Genomic DNA, 20,515 nt, shown 5'->3' with positions numbered 1-20,515 from the left:
GACTACTTGGTGTGATACATATTTTTTTCAGGTATTAGTTGGGTGAGACTACCCCTTTGCTCCCTTCCAAACCAGATTAAAAAGATTTTATTGCTTAAAAAAATGTGATCTAGTGGAAACACCGAGAAAAAGCAACTGCCTGAATACAGAGGTTGAGGGGACATGACAGAGGATAGACTCTAAATGAACACTCTAATGCAAATACTATCAACAAAGCAATGGGTTCAAATCAAGAAAACATCTAATGCCCAGTGGACTTACGCGTCGGCTATGGGGGGTGGGGGGGAGGAAAAGAAAATGATCTATGTCTTTAACGAATAATGCTTGGAAATGATCAAATAAAATATATTTTAAAAAAAAAAAAAATGTGATCTATCATTTGAGCCTTCAGAGAATCATACTTTTTTTTTTTTGCCACTAGAGGATCTTGCCTCAATATTTATGTTTGCTAACTAATCAGAGTGCTGAAGGTTGGGTTAGCTATGGCAATTTCTTAAAATAGACAATAATAAAGTTTGCCCCTTCAATTGACTCTTCCTTCCACTTGAACCATTGTAAGATTATTAATTGGCCTGATTTCAATATTGTTGTATCCCAGGGAATAGGGAAGCCCAAGAAAAGGAACAGAAATGGGGGGATGGTGGGTCAGTGGAACAGTCAGAGCACATACTACATTTATCCATTAAGTTCACTGCCTTATTTAGGAGAGCTTTATGGCTCCCCAAAACAATTAATAAATAGTAACATCAAAGATCACTATTCACAGATCATTCTAAAGGATATAATAATGAAGTTTGAAATATTTCAAGAATTTCCAAAATGTGATACAGAGACATGATGTCAGTATGATGCTATTATTGGAGAAATGGTACAAATAAATTCACTCAATACAGGGTTGCCACAAACCTTCAATTTGAAATGAGATATTTGTGATATGCAATAAAGCAAGGCATAATAAAATCAGGTATGCCTGTATATGTACATACATAATATATTTTTAGATATATCTTTGTGTATGTATAGATATACAGTATATACTTTGTATGAATCTTTGAATATATAATCTATCTCTGTGTATCTTTATATGTATGTATATACATCTTTGTATAGCTATTAGCTATATATACATGTATTATAGCCTGCTTGTATTCCACCTTAGAATCATATCAGTTTATTAAACATATATTGTTAAAGCAGCCATATTCAGGCAGAAGTGGACTTCATCAACAATGTTTTGCATTGAATCACAAAGGGCTAAAAAATCACAGTCATCATCCAAACCTGCTATACATATCCTCAAAGAAGAGTGCTCTCTTAGTCCTTGGAATTATGGTAAGACTATAAAATTGGAAATCAAGGCTCCCAAGAGGTAAAGTGATTTGTCCAAAGTCATAAAGGCATTAAATAGCAGAGCCAGAATTCTCAAACCAAGAAGTTCAAGACTCTAATCTTTCCTATGTATTTGGATTTTATTTTGTATACTATGTATTTGTATTTATCTCACATGTCATTAGATTGTAAATTCCATTTAAAGAATTGTGCTAAAAACCTCAATGCCTAGCACAGTGACTTGCCCAATAGCTGGCATTTATTAAATATCTGAATTAAATGTATGCAGAAAAAAAGAGATAATCTATTAAACTAAATGTTTTGAGCAAAATTACCCATTAAATGTATATTGTTTTCATATAAAGGTTTGTTGAGTTTACTATAATTTAAAAAAAGATGTGAATTATGTTTTCAACCTTCAAAACATTATATCTTATATTTCTAGTTCACTTTTTGAGGCTTCATTTACTATCATGTAGTGGGGTTTATTTCCTAATTGCTAGAAGCATTCTAATCTCTCTCCAAATTATTAATCATCAATAGAGAATCAGATTTCCAGATTCCTTTCTGAACTGACTTTTATGTATTCACATAACTTTTCAACACATGTAATTCATTGGCTTTTTTAAAAAGGCTATATTTGTCCTTGCCTCTAAAAAAATTAAAATGATTTTCCATGAATTCATCTTTTAAAATTATAGTATCTTTTATTTTTAAAATAATTCTATTTTTTTTTTTAGCTATAGAATCTCCACTAAAAAAGTTCTTTTCACCTCACTTTCCAGTCTTTTCTCTTGGGTTCCCCTAAAATGTGTATAATTATTATGTTTACTGGTGGAGGAGCCCTTGAGAATTCATCATTAAAAGCTATTTGACAGTATTATATATATATATATATATATATATATATATATATATATATATAAATCATGGAGTGAAGACTTTAAATTAAGATACCGTGGGTAATTCATTGCGAGTAACATAAACCACCCACATTTAGAAATAGACAGGGGTCTGCTAAGGTGTCAATCAGCTGGAATCAAGAGCCAGGAGCCTAATTTCACTCCCTGGGCCACCAGCCAATGTAGGTTTGGGGATTGGGCGTGGGGAGGGTCAGCAGATTATGATGCAGAAGGCGCTGGAGGACCGTGGGGTTTGTAATCATCTGTTTGTTTGCCTATTGAGAATGCCCACCCAAGTCCTAAATAAACCTAAAAGACTCCAAGTGTCACATCATTAGGTCAGAAACAACAGTTGTGATACAACACAGCCATGACTAGAGGTGCTGGGGGCAAAAGATTGACTAGCATTAGGAAAAGGGAAGGCTCTTTAAGAGCAGTGCGGACTCTCTGACCCCGCCCCCTCGAATACGACACATTCCACGCGCCAGGACGCAAAGGATTCTCGTCCCTGCACGTTCCAAAGAGTCGTTTCCGTTGGCCGCGCCTGCGCGCCAGAGACCCGGAGCGAGAGCCGGCGGCGGAGGCGGAGGGAAGCGACGCACACTCACAGCGACGCCATTTGCTGATTCCAGAGCGTGGGACGAAGGAGGTCGCGCGAGAGACTTTCACATACTGGGCAACTAGGGGCCTTCCTGCGCACGTGACACTCCTCCTGCCGGCCCCTCGCGCTCTCGCTCTCCACCCGCTCCTGCCCTCCGGAGCTTCCAGCTTGCGACCTGGTGTTCGCTCTCCCTTCTTCCTTCGAAGCGGCTCCCTTCCACCTCGCCCGGAGAGGCGAAGCCCGCCCGCGCGTCCTTTGGAAGAGCCACCGCCCGGGAGGGAGACGGAGACCCCGCAGAGGCCGCCGCAGCCATGCCCAAGAATAAAGGTAACACCTCTTGATCTCGGCCCCTTTGGACACTGTAGCCGACCCGCCGGGCCTCCCTTCCCTCGTCCTGGGCCTGGTCCCTCCGGCCTGGTCCTAGGCCGCTCGTGGGTTCCGTGTCCACGGCGACCTTCCCCAGCCCCTAGTTCGGGGCCTACCCGCGGAACCCGGGTGTCCCGGGAAGGAGGGAGAGAGGAAGTTATGGTCCCACCTCCGAGTTCGGTCGTGGTCGGGCACAGTGCCGACGCCATGTTGGTAGGGCCTAAGGGGAATAAATGTGGGGTCTCAATACTCCTCCCCACCTTGGGATGAAATGGAGGCTCACAGAGGTGCCTGGCTGACAGGAACCTGGGGGAAACTCCGTCCGGGGTACCTGAGGAGGTTAAAAGGGCATGGTACTCTGGTTCCGACCCCGTGTTTAGCCTTGCTACCACGGAGATCGCACAGAGTTGTTGGCATTTGCACTCCAAGTTTCAAAGATGAAACAACCTTAGGACCATTAAAACCTTCGTACCTCTGGTCGGGAACGCTGTCCTCCCCAGGAATGTTTTTTCTTGGTTTCTCGATATGCTTCACGTTAATCACCTAGTCTGGTTTTAATTTTTTCTCACTTTTTCTCCTCTCTTTTGGTTCTCCGACCCTAGCCCCCAAATGATTCAGCCCATTCCCACTTCAGCCTTCCCCTCCCCACTTTTCAGTTCAGTTGATTATGTTTGGGGGTTGAAAATACAAGCGTTTCTTTTAAAACAAAGAGTACTTCAATTAGTATGGTAGCATATTGTGATTTTAAAAATAACTAATAGTTGCCCCCTAGTGATAGGTGTCTCAATCATCCTAAGTAGACCGTCAAGTCAGCAAAGTATTAAGTACCTACTAAATGCCAGGCTCTATGTTAATAATTCGGGGATACAAAGAAAAGCAAAGAACTGCTTTCAAAATGCTCACAGTTTAATGGAGGAAGGCAGCATGTGAACAATTATGTACATACAGAAGTAAATTGCAGAAAATCAGTATCGGGTAGACACTAAGGAGATCAGGAAAGGCTTCTAATGAAAGGTGTGATTTTAGTTGGACCCATGCCAAACATTGCTTTTAATATGTGGTAAGACTTTTTTGTATTCAGTTCATTTAGGAGAGAAAATGGATTTCAGGATTGAGTAGTAGTGAAGAGATCTCATTTGAAAGAGGGAAAAATTCAGGAAAGAATTTTCAGTAGATTTGTTTTTCATTTACTCTTACACCCTTGATTTCACTGGAGAATTTGAGCCGGACTCAAAAGTTCTATTTGACTTTTGCTTTCATAATCTGTAAAATCTGTTAATTTATCAATGTGGATTTCTAGTCTTGTGTGATTTTTGCACTTATTTTCCTTTCCAATGTGTGCATCTACTGTTTTGGACATCTATTTTTACTTGATTCAAGTTCTTTGCTTCTCATTCTTAATACTGTAATATTAATCTTGGTTGTTTTTACTTTTCTTTTAACATATGCATTTTTTACGTGGCAGTAAAGAAATAAGATATACCGGGTATAACAAATTCTTCATTTAAAGGGTCACTTCCCAAGAAGTTTGCTGTTTTTTTTTATTCCAAGAAGAATGGTATTCCAAGAACTAAGTTTCTGAGAATAGATCTGCATATGAAAAAGATGCATTAGTTTTCTATAACATGAGAATCCAAAAACTTTGTGGGTATCATTTTATTGATATTGATCCTGGTGAATATGAATTTGAGGTGTAGATGAAGTTGTAGGTAAATAGTCATGACATTCTCAAACACAGTACAATTATTTTGGGATGCAGATGTATAGTAACATTTAGTTTGTCATTGAACACTTATTAAGCCCTTATTAATGGTCAAACACTATGCTAAGCACAGAGAACCCAAAAGCTGAAGACAGTTTCTGCCATCATGGAACTCATAATCTAATGGGAAAAGACAATACATAAAGAAGCTGGTGGGGTACCAATCTGATTAGGAAGAAAACCACAAATAGACAAACAAGTAGATGCCATTCTAGCACTAGTTGAAAGAAATCGAAAACTGTTTATGCAGGATGGAGACAACATGGAAGGATAACAGGACAAAGACAAGAAAAGACTCCCCGCTTGTTGCCCGATGGGCTTGAGGTGAAAGTGGTGTATGTACTTCTTGGTGGACCAGAGATAGTGGTCATAACACTCCCCAAGCATAGGATCCCACACCAACAGAGCTGGAGGAATACTCTCTCTCTCTTGATCAACTCTTAAAAATTGCTGTGTCATCAACATCAGTCCCAGTTGCTGAGTTCAGAACCAGGATCACTACTCTGTATTGGATTCACCAAACACTGTGTGTGGTGCTGTCTAGTATGAGAATATCCAGCTGTCATGTTTTGGAAGCCTTCAGCAAGGAAAGACTCGGGTTTTCTGCACTCTCACATCTTGTGGGAAAACATCAAGAAGATGAATGGGAAGGTCAATGAAGTTAAGGAAGAGTCCTTCAATTCTGAAAACACATAATGGGATACATGCTTGATCTCACATTGGTTTACCTCCTAAAGGAATAGTTGATGTTGTTCTTTATGCTCCACCACTTTACCCCTTTGCTGAGTTTCAGTAATTGCCAGCAAATCAGTTTATGGTGACAGTGCAGTAATAATAGGTTAAAAAAAAAAGCGGAGGGGGGAGAGAATGAAGACTGTCAGACAGCTTGTCTACCCTTTTTAGTTAGACTAAGGTATTAAACTTCTTGCTTGTTCACTACATGTACTGTTCCTCCCTTTTGGTTACAAATGCCACTGGACTTTGAGATAGGCACTATAAGACACTGAAAAACCCCACTTGATAATTTACTAGCTTGCAAGTTTGTTGCTCATTAGTCTGATGTGCAAGGAAGAATTTGGATGTTGGGCACTATACCTATCTTGTGTATTTGAGAAACCCAAATCCACAAATTGATTAAGTCTTCCTGAACCTCTTAGTTTTTTTTCATTGTAACCATGTTTGTAACTAAAATTGTTCCCAATGACTTGTGAATACTAGAAGAGTAGTCATGTTTAACTCCCCCCTGCATTCCTTTGGCAGTATTCCGAAGTCTTTTCCTAAATAATTGATGAAAATGATAAATTTCATTTTAGAGGTTAGTGAAAATAAAGGTGTAATATTTTTCCCATCCAAGTTCACAGAGCCCAGATTTAGAACACTTGGTCTTCTAGAATTTTCAAACCAAATCAGATCTGGAACTTTCCTTTCAGGTTTCCTGTCTTTCTTTTGTTTCCCCTGATTTTAGGGTGCCTGCATAGCTTCCTGCTTTAAGAAATAGGTTTGTCCTATTCATGCTGAAAGTCGGAAGAAAATTAGATATATCAAGTAAACAGCTACACTAACTAGCTAAGTTCTCAAAACAGATCTAATTGTAACTAATTGTTTGGAAAAGATGTGAGAGAAGGAGCTGCTGGCTTAGCAATATAAAAACCATTCTTTGACTAACTTCATTACTTGTCTTGGTGTTCCCCATCTGGCCTCATCTCTAGACCTTTGTTCCCAAGTTCCTAATGCTATTTTTTAAAATAATTTTTATCCTGAAATCAGATCTCAGTTAGGTACCTACTATAACCTCTCTAACCCATCCTTCTCTATTTCTTTACTATTATCTTCAGAAAATCTTCAGTTTCTATTCATTGCCTGTTTTCTCTTAAAATATCTTTTGGCAGGTCATTTACTCTCTAAATTACTACCTTTTTGTAGCTGACTTCCAAATTTGTTTCTCTGGCCCCTGTCTCTCTTCAAGTACTTCAAGCTCAACATGTCCAAAACCAACATACCTCTACTGACATCTTTTTATTATTCAGTGATGCAAACATTCTCCCATGAAAGCTTAGCACAATCTTTTGCTCTTTTCTTCCATATGCTACCCTGTTATTTTTCTCTAGTAGGTTACAGGTTGTTCCACACTCCCTTGGTTTTCACTTACACCATCCTAGTAACTTCCACTTTTTAATATTCAGTAACCTTCAAAGGGCAACTAAGGTGGAGAAATGGATAGAGTGTTAGATCTGAAGACCTGAGTTTTAAATCCATCCTTAGATACTACCTGTGTAGAATTGACTCTGGGCAAGTTCCTTAACCTGTTTGCCTCAGTTTTCTCTGAGGTGACTACATCAGAGGTGGGAGGTGGACAAAGTCTTTTTGACCAGCATTCTTTTCCTCTTTGTCTTAGCTATACCTGCCTTCATCACTCCACATTCCTACTAGTATCACCTCTGTGCATAGACAAAGTCTCCTGAATGATATCTATTTTTCCTACCTCTCTTGTCTTCATACTGTTTTTTTCCCCCTTTTTTATTCCTTAAGGCCTAGTTCAAATGCTCTTTCCTCCATGAAGTCTTCTTTTATGCACTTAGCTTGGTGGTTTCCAGTCTGTGTTTCAAGGACTTTTCTCACACAAAGCTTTTGCATGGAGTACAAAATCTGAATGCATATTAAGCGTTGTCATTTTGATCTTTATTTAGCCCAAACAAAATATTTAGTATTATTTAATATGATAAATAAGGATATCTTTTTCTAGACTTATATTACTACTTTTAAGTGGTTAGACTTGGGATTAATAAAACAAATTTATTTAAAATAACAAAATTCCAAGTAGCTTTCTGTTGCCATGTTGATGTATTTTCTTAGTCAGTGGATACTAATGAAGGGTCTTGAAATTTCTTTTACCTTGAAAAAGGGGTCCTTGAATTTGGTGGTTGGCAACCACTGTTAATAACTTCTTTCTCTTTTTACTTTTACTAAGAGCCTGCTATGAGTTAGGTGCTTTGAGTACAAAGCATTTAGAAGAACTTATATTTTATGGGGAGTGTGAGGGGTTTGAGGGAAGATAAAAGGTAAACACAGAGAAGTAAATTTCAGCCAGCCAGATTTTCCTACTATGTGCCAGGCCTTGTGCTAAGTACTGGGGCATACAAAGGTAAAAAGATCTTACTTGCTCTCAAGGAACTCAGTCTAATGAGGGAAACCATATGTGAGCAATTTTAAAGGGAAGACAGTATTAAAAAACAGGTTAGGAATCAGGAAAGGCTTAGAAGGTAGGGTTTTAGTTGAGACTTTTGAAGGAAGCCATGGAAAATAAGAGGTGGATATTGAGCAGAGAGTATTCTAGGCATGAAGAGAACAGCCAGTTAAAAAATCCAGTCAGGAAATTGGGGGGGGGGGTAGCAACTGGTGAGAAAGGTAAATGACTGCTGGAAAGTTGATGGTGGGAGGGAAGATATTTACAGTGGCCTTTAAACACCAAACTAGATTTTTATATTTGATCCTGGACAGTATAGGGGCTACTGAAGATTGAGTTGATAACATCATCAGACCTATCAGACCTTTGTTTTAGAATGACCACTTACAGCCGAGTGGAGGATAGGCTTCAGTGGGGAGAGATTTATGATAGATCAACCTACTGCTATTGAAGTAAAAGAGGGAATGCATATGAAGGCTAACCATGAAAGTCATGGAATATTGTATACAAAGAATAGCTTGATTGGAATGTGTGAAAAAATGGAATAATATGAAATAACACTGGAAAGATATATAGGGGCCAGATTGCAGCTATAACTATAGCTGCAATAAATGCTATGCCAGGCAATCAGGAACCTCTGAAGATTCTGTCAGTGAGGTCAGATCTGTGTTTAGATTTCTAAAGAACAGACTGGAAGTAGTGATACCAGTTGTGAGGCTATTGCAGTAGCCTAGGTGAGTTATTTTACAGAATTAGAAGTTGGAAGCTATGTCAGTGAGGGTGCCAATGGAAGAGAAGTTGTGGAGACAGAACCAAAAAGATATGGCAATGGCTTGATGCAAGGATTGAGGAAGTAAGGGATGACTCATTAGAAGGGTCTTCAGGAGTTATCTAATTCAGTCATTTTAAAGATAAGGAAACTGAAGCATGAGGAAGTATAGTGATTTTCCCCAATATAACTTCAGAAGGCAGAATTTGAACATATATCTTTTGCCTTAAAGGGAAGTAACCTTTCACTGCATTATATAGACTCAAGGCCCTTTAACTATTCAGTTTGCCCTTACCCGAGTACTCTCCAATTTATCAAAGTTCTTCTTAAACCATAATGATCTGAACTGAGGTATGATAAAGGGCAGTGTGTGGTGAGACTATCATTTCCCCTGTTCCTGAAACTTGTGCTTCTATGTAGTCCAAGATTTAAAATGTAATTTAATTTTAATTTAAAATCTGAACATTTTTGGCTACCACATTAACAGGTAGGTTTTTCAGAAATATACCCATTTCCCCCTATCTTATTTATGATTGTGAAGTTGATCCCCCCCCCCCGCCCCCCCCCAAGTAAGACTTGCAAGACTACATATACTTTTCCTGAATTTCATCTTATTAAATTCAGCCCAATAAAATACTCTAGCCAGTTCAGATCATTTTGGGTCTTAACTCTTATCAAATTTGTCACATATGCCTCCCAGCTTGGTGTAATTCACAAATGTGATTAGCATGTCATCTATGCCTTTATCTGAGTTGTTGATAAATAACACAGGACTGAGGACAGATACCAGAGGAACTCAGATACTGGAGTCCTCTGCCATATTAATATTGAACCATGAATAACTTGCCTTCTGACTAGTTTTGATTATATTAGCATCAAATCCATCTCATTAAGAATAGTAGATGATTAGATTAAAGCCCAGGTAATTATAATCTGTACCATTCTACTCATCTAGTAGTTTGTTAATGATGTTATTTTGGTATGACCTTTTGTCTTGGAATCAATACTACAATTGGTTCCAAAGCAAAAGAGCAGTAAGGGCTGGCTAAGTGGTTAAGTGACTTCCCCAGAGTCATACAATTTAGGAAGTATCTGAGGCTGTATTTGAATCTGGGGCCTCCTGTTCTAAGCCTGGCTTGCAATCCATTGAGCCCCCTAAAATACCCCTTGTATGATCTGCTCTTGATGAAGCAATGCTGGCTATTTGTTATAAAGAACAATTTCTTTTTCTCATTCACCAAACTACCTAGAATTTTCCCCAGGAATCATAGTCATGCTTACTGGCCTGTAGTTTACAGGCTCTATTCTCTTTTCTTTTTTGGAAATAAAGACATTTGTCCTTTTCAATTTAATGATGCCGTGTTCTTTTATCTATCACCAATGCTGATTTAGCAGTCAAAACCGACAGTTCTTTCAAAATCCAAGAAGTAGTAGGTATAGATCTCTTCCAACTAAAAGGGGCATTGGGATTAAATGAAGTTTATGCTTTATTTTAAATGGGGATTTGCTGTTCATGTTTGAAATTAATAGTAAAGGAGCCAGCAGAAAGGAAATCTCTTAACATTCCCAAAATCTTATCTGACTTGGTACCACCAAATTAATCTTCCCGAAGAACCCCTTGATCAGTAGCATTTCCTACCTTAAAAACTTTCAGTGATTCTCCTTTGCTAACAGGATCCCAGGCTACATTTACAGCCTTATGAAGTATTCTCTAATTTCTCAATCCTTGCTCATACCATTTGCCTGCCACTTAGAATATCTTCTCTTAGCAAAATCTTAACCTCTAAATCTTCAGCTGGAATACCACTTCCTTTATGTTTTTAGTGTTCTTCCTTCATATTCCTAAAGTAGAGAATCATTCATTTAAAACTTACAACAATCTCTGGTTATTTTTTTCTTGTATATCTTAATCTTCTTCAACTTGATAACTACAGTCCTTGAGGTTAGGCATGTAACTCAATACTTTTACGGTGTCTTTATTCACTACTTCTTAAGTGCCCTGTGTACAAACTTGTTTTAGAGAGCAAATAATATGAAGTGATTTATAAAAGTAATTTTTGCTCTCAAGTTCCACAAGATTAGGAAAAAAGGAATTAAAGAACACAAATGGAAAAGGATACAACTTTAGTAAAGGAGAAATTTCTTGGGGGCCAGAGATAAAGGAAAATGGATATATTAGATAGATAAATTGGCTCAAGAATATCTTAACTTTCCCATTCTCTCAGACTCCCTTTAAGACAAAAACCAGAGCTTTAACACAGGAAAATCTATAGTAGATTTTATAGTAGGTGTCTGGTAACACTGGAGCAGTAATGCATAAATTTGTGGCCTAAGAGCTAGTTTAAGAAGCAAGTGATTTCCCCCTCCTTTTCATTGAAACAAAAAAAGACAATATACACTATTGGTTCCCATACTGGTCAAAACCCAAACAACAGGATCTCACAGAGGGATTCTCTGAAAAAGCTCTAAAGTAGTAAAGCACACTCCTGGTCAGGGTACCCTGACCATCTATACAAAGTAGACACTGTTTGGTGATGTTTAGTGAAGGAAGAGAGTTCAAAACCAAAACTCTCAGGTTGACACTGTGGTGTTTTTCAACTTATTCAGAGAATAAAACAAGAATGTTCTTGAGCATAAATCAATAATTTTATTTATTAAACTCCTGCTCTAGAAATATTAATTGCTGGAGATACAGAAAGAGGCAAAAGGCAAATCCTCAAAAACCTTTCAATCTAATGAAGGAGACAATATGCAAAAAAAAATAATACAAAGCAAGCCATATACAGGGTTAATAGGAAATAATTAACAGAGAGAAGACACTAAAATTAAGATGTGTGGGAGAAGGCTTCCATTAAAACATGAAATCTTAGTTAGGGTGGTAAGTAGTCAGAGCAGAGGAAGAGTCATCCAGGAATGGGAAATAGCTAGAGAGAATACCTGGACCTGAGAGATGAAGTTTCTTGTTCATGGAATGGCCAGAAGACCAATGTCATTGAATCAATGAATATGTTATGGGGAGTAAGAAAACTGGAAAGATAAGAGGAGGCAAATAGGGAACCACTGAAGTTTATCAAGTTGAGGGGAGAGGGATCATCTCCACCATTTGGGAAAATCACTTCAGCAAATGAGTGGAGGAAGAATTGTAGAGAAGAGAAACTTGAAACAAGACAGTGAAACATTAGCAAGCTGTTGCAGTGAGTGATCCAGGTCTGGGGTGGTGGCAATGTCAAGAGCAGAGGAGTTCTATACAAGAGGTGTTAAGAGGTGAAATCAACAGACCTTGGCAACAGTGGGGCAACTCCAGGGACTTAGAGAATAAGAGTTGCTCTCTGTCTACTACGGAAGCTTAGAGGGGACATAAGGAAGTACATTTACGTTTGTAGTCTGTAGTTAAATTGTTCAGAAAATACCAGGCTCTATAGTGAAAATACAAAATGCTGTATCATCAGCTGCTGGAGTAGATAGCATTGAAATTGCTGACACTTTTCCAAAGTGGGCAAGACATGTAAAGTTACAGCAAGGGGGTAATAGCTGCTAATGCTTCTTCACATTTCCTCCATTGCCAAATAATTACTTTGTATATGTATTATACTTATATTTATTGTTCCCTCAGTTAAAGTTAAGTAAACTTATTTTTGTATCCCTAATGCCTATAGATAGTATGTACTTGTTGCTGCATGATTGATGAGTTATGTGTGAAACAATTAATGGAAGAAGATCTTGGCAACAAATTTCTAAAGAAGGTCAGATAGCTAAGATTAGAGAACTGATTCAAGTATAGCAAGAATAAGAGCCATTCTTCAAAAGATAATCTAAATGGATATGAGCAGGCAGTTCTCCAAAAGAAAAATGTATATCATATGAAAAGTGCTCTAATCACTGTTAAAAGAAATACCAATTAGGGAGCAGCAGGGTGACTCAGTGGATGGAGATCCAGGCCTAGAGACATGGAGGACCTAGGTTCAAATCTGGCCTCAGACACTTCCCAGCTGTGTGACCCTGGGCAAGTCACTTAACCTCCATTGCCTAGCCCTTACTGCTCTCCTGCCTAAGAACCAAAACACAGTATTGATTCTAAGGGTTTAAAAAAAAGAAAAGAAAAATACCAGTTAAAACAGCTGAAAGTCTATCACATCCATCAGATTGACTGAGATAGGGAATTGGCAGTTGTTGGAATAAAAGGAGGAACTGACAGTTGTTGAAGGATATTTCAGGAGCATAGTCTTCTGACTGCAAGACAATCTCTTTTTAAATAACATCCAATGTTGTGAACATGAAGAATTCTGACCCTTCTTAGCTGATGCCACACCACTAATCCAATGAATTTATACCACAAGCAGTAACAATGACCAGGCACCTGAAGAATAAAATGCCAACACCAAACCTTGCCTTAACATCTCTGGTCTATACTGTTTCCTGACATCTTAATTATTAATCTTTTTTTTTTTTATAACCACTTCCTAATATTCTTGGTTTTTATTTTGTTTTTTATTTTGATTTTTTTTCAAAGGTTAGGATTTGTCATTGACTTTGTGTACAACTACCTGCTAACTTTATGCCTGCTTTTTGATCAAATGACAGTGAACAAAGCCAGCCTCAGCTGTCAGGTGCTGTTCACTTGAACAGGTGCTGTTGTATAAAAAAAGGGAAATCTTTCACTAATTTAGATAAAGGATTCCCACCCCTCTCCCCCTTGACTCTTGTCAATTGAAATCTTACTGGAATAATTTACAAATTTTTCAGATCAAGGTCAATATACTGCCAAAGATAATATTACAAAGTAGGGGTTTTTTTTTTTTAAGTTTCCTACATTTTGAAAAACTGGTCATGTTTGAGAATTTCATGTGAGAAATATTTTATATTGAGCCCTCTTAACTCTTTCATTCCTAGTGCTCTTTACTTTCATTGGAAAGTAAGAGGCAAATTTTCCAAACTAGAAAGAGTTATGAAAGAGGCCAGTGAGCACTGTTCTTAGAGAACTTGTGTTCCACTGCACATAGTCATGCTCAGCTGGTTCTCAGACTTGTAGTCATCTCCTGAAGCATTCCAGAACAGGGAGGGAAGGAGAAACCTTTCTCCCCTCCTATTAAAAGACATAGGCAGCTTAAAAACTTAGTGCTTTTCTCTTAATAAGTCCAAATTTCAAGATCTTCCATTATTCACACCCTTGTATAGAATGCTTGCTTTTTATTAAATCTCATTGTCTACATGTTTAAAAACAAAAAACAACTGACCCTCTTTTGTTGCCAAGAAGGTTTCAGATAGTGTGTCTGATGATTCATGCAGGTTTAAAGGATGCTGAGGGAAAGGGATGGGTGCTGAGGTGATTTTTATGGTGGTGATGAGAAAGCAGCACCATTCGAAGCTGTCACCAGAGACACCAGAATGGGAATTTAAGATTAACTGTGTTGAAATTTCTTTTTGTTTTTGTTGTTATTATTTTGTTTTGTTTTTGACTGTTGACTATCTTTAGTTACAATGCCAGATTAGATTTATAGCAGCTTGAAATTGTATTAAGTGTTATTTTGCTTTCTATAATACTGTTATAAAATAAAATTTGTTTATTTTCTTAAAAAAAAATTGAAAGCAGTTTGAAACGTTGTCCAAAAGGTCTCTAAAGTGTTCATACCCTTTGATCCATCAACTATTGGGTGTGAATTCCAAAGAGATCCAAGAGTATAAAAGGATTTGTGAACAGAAAGATAGGGACACTGTTGGGAAACAAAATGGTTGCCCATGACTAGTGAAATGCATGGTATATGAATTTAACAAGATATTATTGCATTAGCAATAACATAAATAAAAGAAATCTGAGAATACAATCTTTTACAAATTTCCCCATTTTGGATTTAACAGAGAGGTGCAAAATGAGACAAACATTTGTATATATAGCAAATGCATTGATTTTTTCCCCCTTGGCTATATATCGATTGCAGAAGAGAACTTATTGGGGAGGAAGAAGGAGCATGTTAGTGGGTAGTGATAATGAGCCTCAAAAAAAAAAAAAGGAGCATCAGTAAATATTTTTTAAAATACAGGGCACAGAAATTCAGAAGAGGACACAAACTGGCAAGACAGTTTTGTTACTATTGGACTAAATTGGTATATAATATACATTTTAATGATTTGCAACAGAAAGTTTTCCCCACATTACTTCTTTGTATATTGAAATTATCATGTTCACTGATATTTAAGTAACTTTTTTAAATTAAAGGTCAAGGGTCATCAATATGTGTACCGTGTAGATTTGTTTGGTGCTACTGTATTTCTTTTTTTTTCTTTCTTTTTATTTTTGGTTCTATTTTGAGTTCCAATTTGTCTCCCACCCTCATTTTCTCTCAATTCCACATTAGAGAAAGCCAACATGATACAGATATATACATAAAATCATACAACACATACTTTCATATATCAATTCTTTCTCTGGAGGTAGTATTTTCCTTCATAATTGATACTGGTGATCATATTACATAAAAAAAGTTTTATCATTCACACTCTTCAAATTATATTGCTATTACTGTATACAACATCCTCTTGGTTCTATTTATTTCATGCAAGCCTTTCCATGTTTTTCTAAAATCAACCTACTTTATTTCTTATAGCAGAATTTCATTCCATCACAATCATACACCTAAATTTACTTAGCCATTCCCCAATTGATGAGATCCCCTCAATTTCTAGTTCTTTGCCATTACAAGGAGAGCTGCTACAGATATTTTAGAACATAATAGGTTGTTTCCCTTTTTCCTTGATCATCTTGGGAAGCAACCATAATAGTATTGCTGGGTCAAAGGGAATACACAGTTGGGGTAATTTTTTATTTTAAACCCTTACCTTCTGTCTTGGAATCAATACTGTTTGTTGGTTCCAAGGAAGAAGAGTGGTAAAGGCTAGGCAATGGGAGTTAAGTGACTTGTCCAGGGTCACACAGCTGGGAAGTGTCTGAGGTCAGATTTGAACCTAGGACCTCCCCACGTCTGGGCCTGGCTCTCAATTCACTGAATTACCCAGCTGCCACCTGGAATACAGTTTTATAACTGTTTGAGCACAATTCCAATTTGCTTTCCAAAATGGTTGGATTAGTTCACAGTTTTATCAGTAGTATATTAGTGTCCCAATAACAAAGATTTTCAAAGGGAAAAAAAAAAACAGGAAGCACTGGCAGCTGGGGAGACCAGGAAAAGCCTCCTAAAGAAGGAGATGCTTCATCTGAGTCTTAAGGAAAATCAGGGGATTTAAAAAGTCATAGGTTATAGGAAGGAGAGCATTTCAAACATGGAGAAGGGAAGAGCAAGCAGTGATAGAATGATTCATTTGCTCACTGGGAAGGGAAGGACATGTTTGGAAATGTTTGTATATTTTAACATAAATTCAAGAGAGAAATTATCTAGTTTCATTAATTTTCATAGTGCCTTCTTCACTTGTCATCTGAAAATCTACAACAAACAATACTTGTATAATTAAAAAATAAAATTCTTAAAATAAGAAGAATTGGGACACAGAACCATTTCTAGATTTAGAGCAAAAGATGTAAAGATACCACCATTGATTAAAACATCAATGTAAAACCTGCATGTTTTAAACAATTTTACACTGCCCTAAAATGTAGTTGTTCTACAAGCAATAAATAACAAAAATATCAATATCACTGGTGCAGAGAATGACTGCCACACAAACAAAAGCTGGTAACGAAACATGTTTGACAGAATTGTAAAAAATCAATTTCAGGGTAACAACATCAGCAAACCACAATACTATGATCCATCTTCCAGAATATGGAAACAGCCTTGCTCCAGAGAAATAGAGCCTGTATGGTGTCATACAAGCCAGGGAGCCAGCATAGTAAAAGAATATGAGCATTGGGCTTTGGATTCAGGAATCAGGTTTATTGGCTATATGATCCTAGCCAAGTTACTAAATAAATCACTTTGGACTTTAGTTGCCTCATCAGATAAAGATTCTGTTTGTCCTGAAATGCATAGTGTAACTGAGGGATCCAAGGACTTGTACTTCAACATAATATGCTTTGTTCTTCTTCAAAAAATGAAACCTCTTCTTGTGCCAACAAGGACCTCTTCTTCATTACTTTCATGGCATATATATCCCCAGTGGCTTTTTCCCTTACCACCTGCACATCAGCAAAGTGACCGCAGCCCACCAGACTTCTTATTTCAAAGTCCTTCAGTCCAGGCTGGAGTTCCCGTAATTCAGCTATGGTCTCCGAATACTTTCTGACAAAGTTGCTCACATGCTTAATCTTCATTAGGGCAGGATTGTTGCATTCTTCAAATAAAACAAAAAGGGCATCCAGTATCCCTTCACGGGAGAGATGAGACATCTGCTGTTGAGTCATAAAGGGTGTTTTACCCTGGAAAAGAAGATTCAGCCTGGAGGCCCGGCTACTGATGGGCTCAGTTGCACTTGAGTCCAATGGGCTGCGTATGCCATACTTGAACTTCAACATCTCCAATATTTATCGTCTCTCTAGAATTCCAGGATACCACTCTGTCCTGAACCCATCTAACTTGCTACTGTATTTCTTTATGAAGTTCTTACAGTAACCCTGTAGATAGTGGAATATTATCCCATTTGTACAGATTTGAGCACTAAATGCCTTTGTCTATTATAAGATATTGAAGTCAGACCCCAGTCTCTGATTGCTTTCTGCATTATGTTGTACTACCTTTTTTATCAAGTATGTTTCAAAAGTGAAATCCACCAAAGTTTCATTTTGATTTGCCAGATTATTAGAATTTTTGCTCATCTACAAGTGACTTTTTAATTTAGAAGAAATTTGAAAGGCATAAATCTTAGCAATATACCCAACTATAAAAATAGATTTTGTGTAAGCAACAGCTTAAAGATAAGATGAGAGAAAATAGATTTAAACCTTCAGGCCACCAGAAGTATCTCTCAGTTGAGATCTTTTATCTCAAGGCCCCATGCCACCAGCTTAGTACACCATTCTTCATTACTACTTTTAACATATTTTCCTTTACTCTCCCTCTCCCTAGCTATTAGAAGCAGGGATTTATCTAGACTTCCCTACTAGCAGGAATAATTTTCCTTTCTCTTTAGATGACCTTGTCATCTCATTTGAAACTTTTCTATGGCGTCTTTGTGTTTTGCTTTTTTTCCCCTTTTGTTTAACCCTTACCTTCTGTCTTAGTATCAATTATAATTGAACTCCAGGACTAGTATTTAAAGGCTAAAAGCCCACCTCTAACATATCACTTACGAGTAAGTTAGCTTCACAGCATAAATTTTCTCATTTTCAAAAAGACATTTGGACTAAATGGCCTTTTAAGTTTCCTTCTGCCTTAAATGTTTCTGTGATCTTTTGCACTTGGGATCAAGTAGGTAGAAGTTGAAGAGAGGAACATTTAGGCTCAGTGTATTGGAAAGAATTAGGGATGGAATGGGCTGTCTTGAGGGTCTTCAAAGAGCAGCTGATTGCCTACTTGTCAGTTTTTGTAGAAATATGTACTGATTAGATACAGATTGTACTAGTTGGTCTCTGTAATCCAACTTGTTTTTAAATTTTGAAATATTTTTCCATGTTTACATATTTCGTTTTCTTTCCTTCCCCTCCCCCTCCTGGATATGATCCAACTCCGAAGGTTCTGTAATTCTCTGAAATGCCAACTCTTAATTGAAAGCTTCCCAGATATTCCTTTAAATAGATCTTTGCCTGTCTTGGACTTTATAAAATTTTGTTGGTGCTTAGCACTTAATCTCTATTTTTTGTATTGTTAATTAGGTCATCTTCTCTATTAGCCTACAAAAGGACAAGGGCTATGCAGAGCCAAACTTATCTCCCCCCTCCCCCCCCCATATCTAGTATAGTACTTCAAGCACACAATCAAGCCTTAGTGTTTTGTCTTGTTTATTATTGTTATTATTATTAGCATTTATATAGAACTTTAAAATTTACCTAGTGCTTTGCAAATATTTCACATGATCCTCACAATAGTCCATGTTCTGGAATAGTTTTAAGTGTAGCACTGCCTGGAAGATAGTGATCTACAAAATCTTGTAATTAAATTACCTAGTACATTGAATGAATGGTTTGTAGGTGCCATATGAAGGTGGCATGGTAGATGGGTTGTTTTCTTGGGGAAAGCATGCAGCATTTGTATATAGAGCTCAATGAAAGAGATAATTTGAGTGGGAATTGTAGATAAACTGATAAAGAAGTTCTGTCTCATCAGTGATTTGAATTGAGTTTTTGATTCTGAAATTTAGGGATGGTTTGAGACCTGAGGAAGGAGGGACAGGTGACAAGGGGATTTTGAGGTGTTTTTATGACCATTTTACCATGACGTAGCAGTGAAGGCTCTGATGCAAGTTTATAATAATATGCTACTTGGATTAAATTTCTTTCTCATCAGTCCTAAATCTTTAATTTATATGATTTACAAACACCTTTTTCCTGTTCTTAAAAGAATTAATTTTCTTTAATGTATAAACCTTAAAGTTAGCATTCATTACAATATAGCAAACCCAATATTCTAAAGAACAGAGGAGATATACTAGGAAAGGAATCCATGTTAGAAGGGTTTTGTTTGTTTGTTTGTTTGTTTGTTTTTATATAAACCCTTAACTTCTGTCTTAGAATACTGTGTTTTGGTTCTAAGGCTGAAATGTGGTAAGGGCTAGGTAATGGGGGTCAAGTGACTTACCCAGGGTCACACAACTAGGAAATGTCTGAGACCAGATTTGAACCCAGGACCTCCATCTCTGGGCCTGACTTTCAATCCACTGAGCCACCCAGCTGCCTCCAGAAGGTGTGTGTGTGTGTGTGTGTGTGTGTGTGTGTGTGTGTGTGTGTGTGTGTGTCTGTGTGTGTGTGTGTCTGTGTGTGTGTGTGTGTGTGTGTGTGTGTGTGTGTGTGTTATGCATCTTATGGAGCATCAAAAAAGAATTATGAGATTTATCAGATAGCATTCTTATGAATCTTTTGTTAGCTTAATTTAAGATACTATGCTTTGATTATAGGTATCAAAGCTGGTCGCTTTTGAAGATGAATATGGTTATTTTACTACAAATAAAACATTTAAGTTGATGAAAGAACCTTAATTTAATCATCCCTAATTTTAATGTAGCTATTTGGAGGCAGGAGCAGGAAGAATTGGCATCAAGCAGGTAGTCACTGAAAAGAACCTGATATTCAAAGACTAACTCTGACCTGCCAATTTATGAGCCCCCGGATAAATGCCTGGGGTTTGGATCAGCATATTGGAGATAATCTTTATGTTTAGTAAAAACTCATATTTAGAAAAAAGGTTGGTATTTTATAATCTGAGACATCTTAATTAACTCAGTTAGGTATACTTACTGCAATAGATGTGGAATAGCATATAACAACTGACTCCACAAAACCTGAAGATAGATGATGTCTTAATATGAAATTCTCAAATGCCACCAGAAGGCATGAATCCTCATTCCCTTGTCTCTAATAGCCTCTTCTCTCAGGGTTCCCATAGTTCTTTGGGGGACAACTCTTGTTACATTTATCTAATAACATTGTGTATTGTATATTTGTCTTATCCTTAAATTGCCTTCTGTATCTTTCCTAGTACCTAACAGTGCTTTGCACACA

General features: G+C 37.4%; 1 protein-coding gene across 1 annotated transcript in view; it reads left to right on the top strand.

Annotated features, from left to right (window-relative positions):
- Window positions 1-2,721: 2,721 nt before the first annotated feature.
- The window catches only part of EIF1AX (eukaryotic translation initiation factor 1A X-linked), a 32,947-nt gene continuing 15,153 nt past the window's right edge, over window positions 2,722-20,515 (top strand). Inside the window, exon 1 of the mRNA XM_007493441.3 lies at window positions 2,722-3,159. Coding sequence (XP_007493503.1) covers window positions 3,144-3,159 — 16 coding nt within the window. The 5' untranslated portion in view covers window positions 2,722-3,143. The remainder of the gene's footprint in view (window positions 3,160-20,515) is intronic.

This window comes from Monodelphis domestica, chromosome 4 (assembly GCF_027887165.1).
Source record: "Monodelphis domestica isolate mMonDom1 chromosome 4, mMonDom1.pri, whole genome shotgun sequence".
Taxonomy (NCBI): Eukaryota; Metazoa; Chordata; class Mammalia; order Didelphimorphia; family Didelphidae; genus Monodelphis; species Monodelphis domestica.
This window is presented reverse-complemented; position numbering and strand designations above follow the sequence as displayed.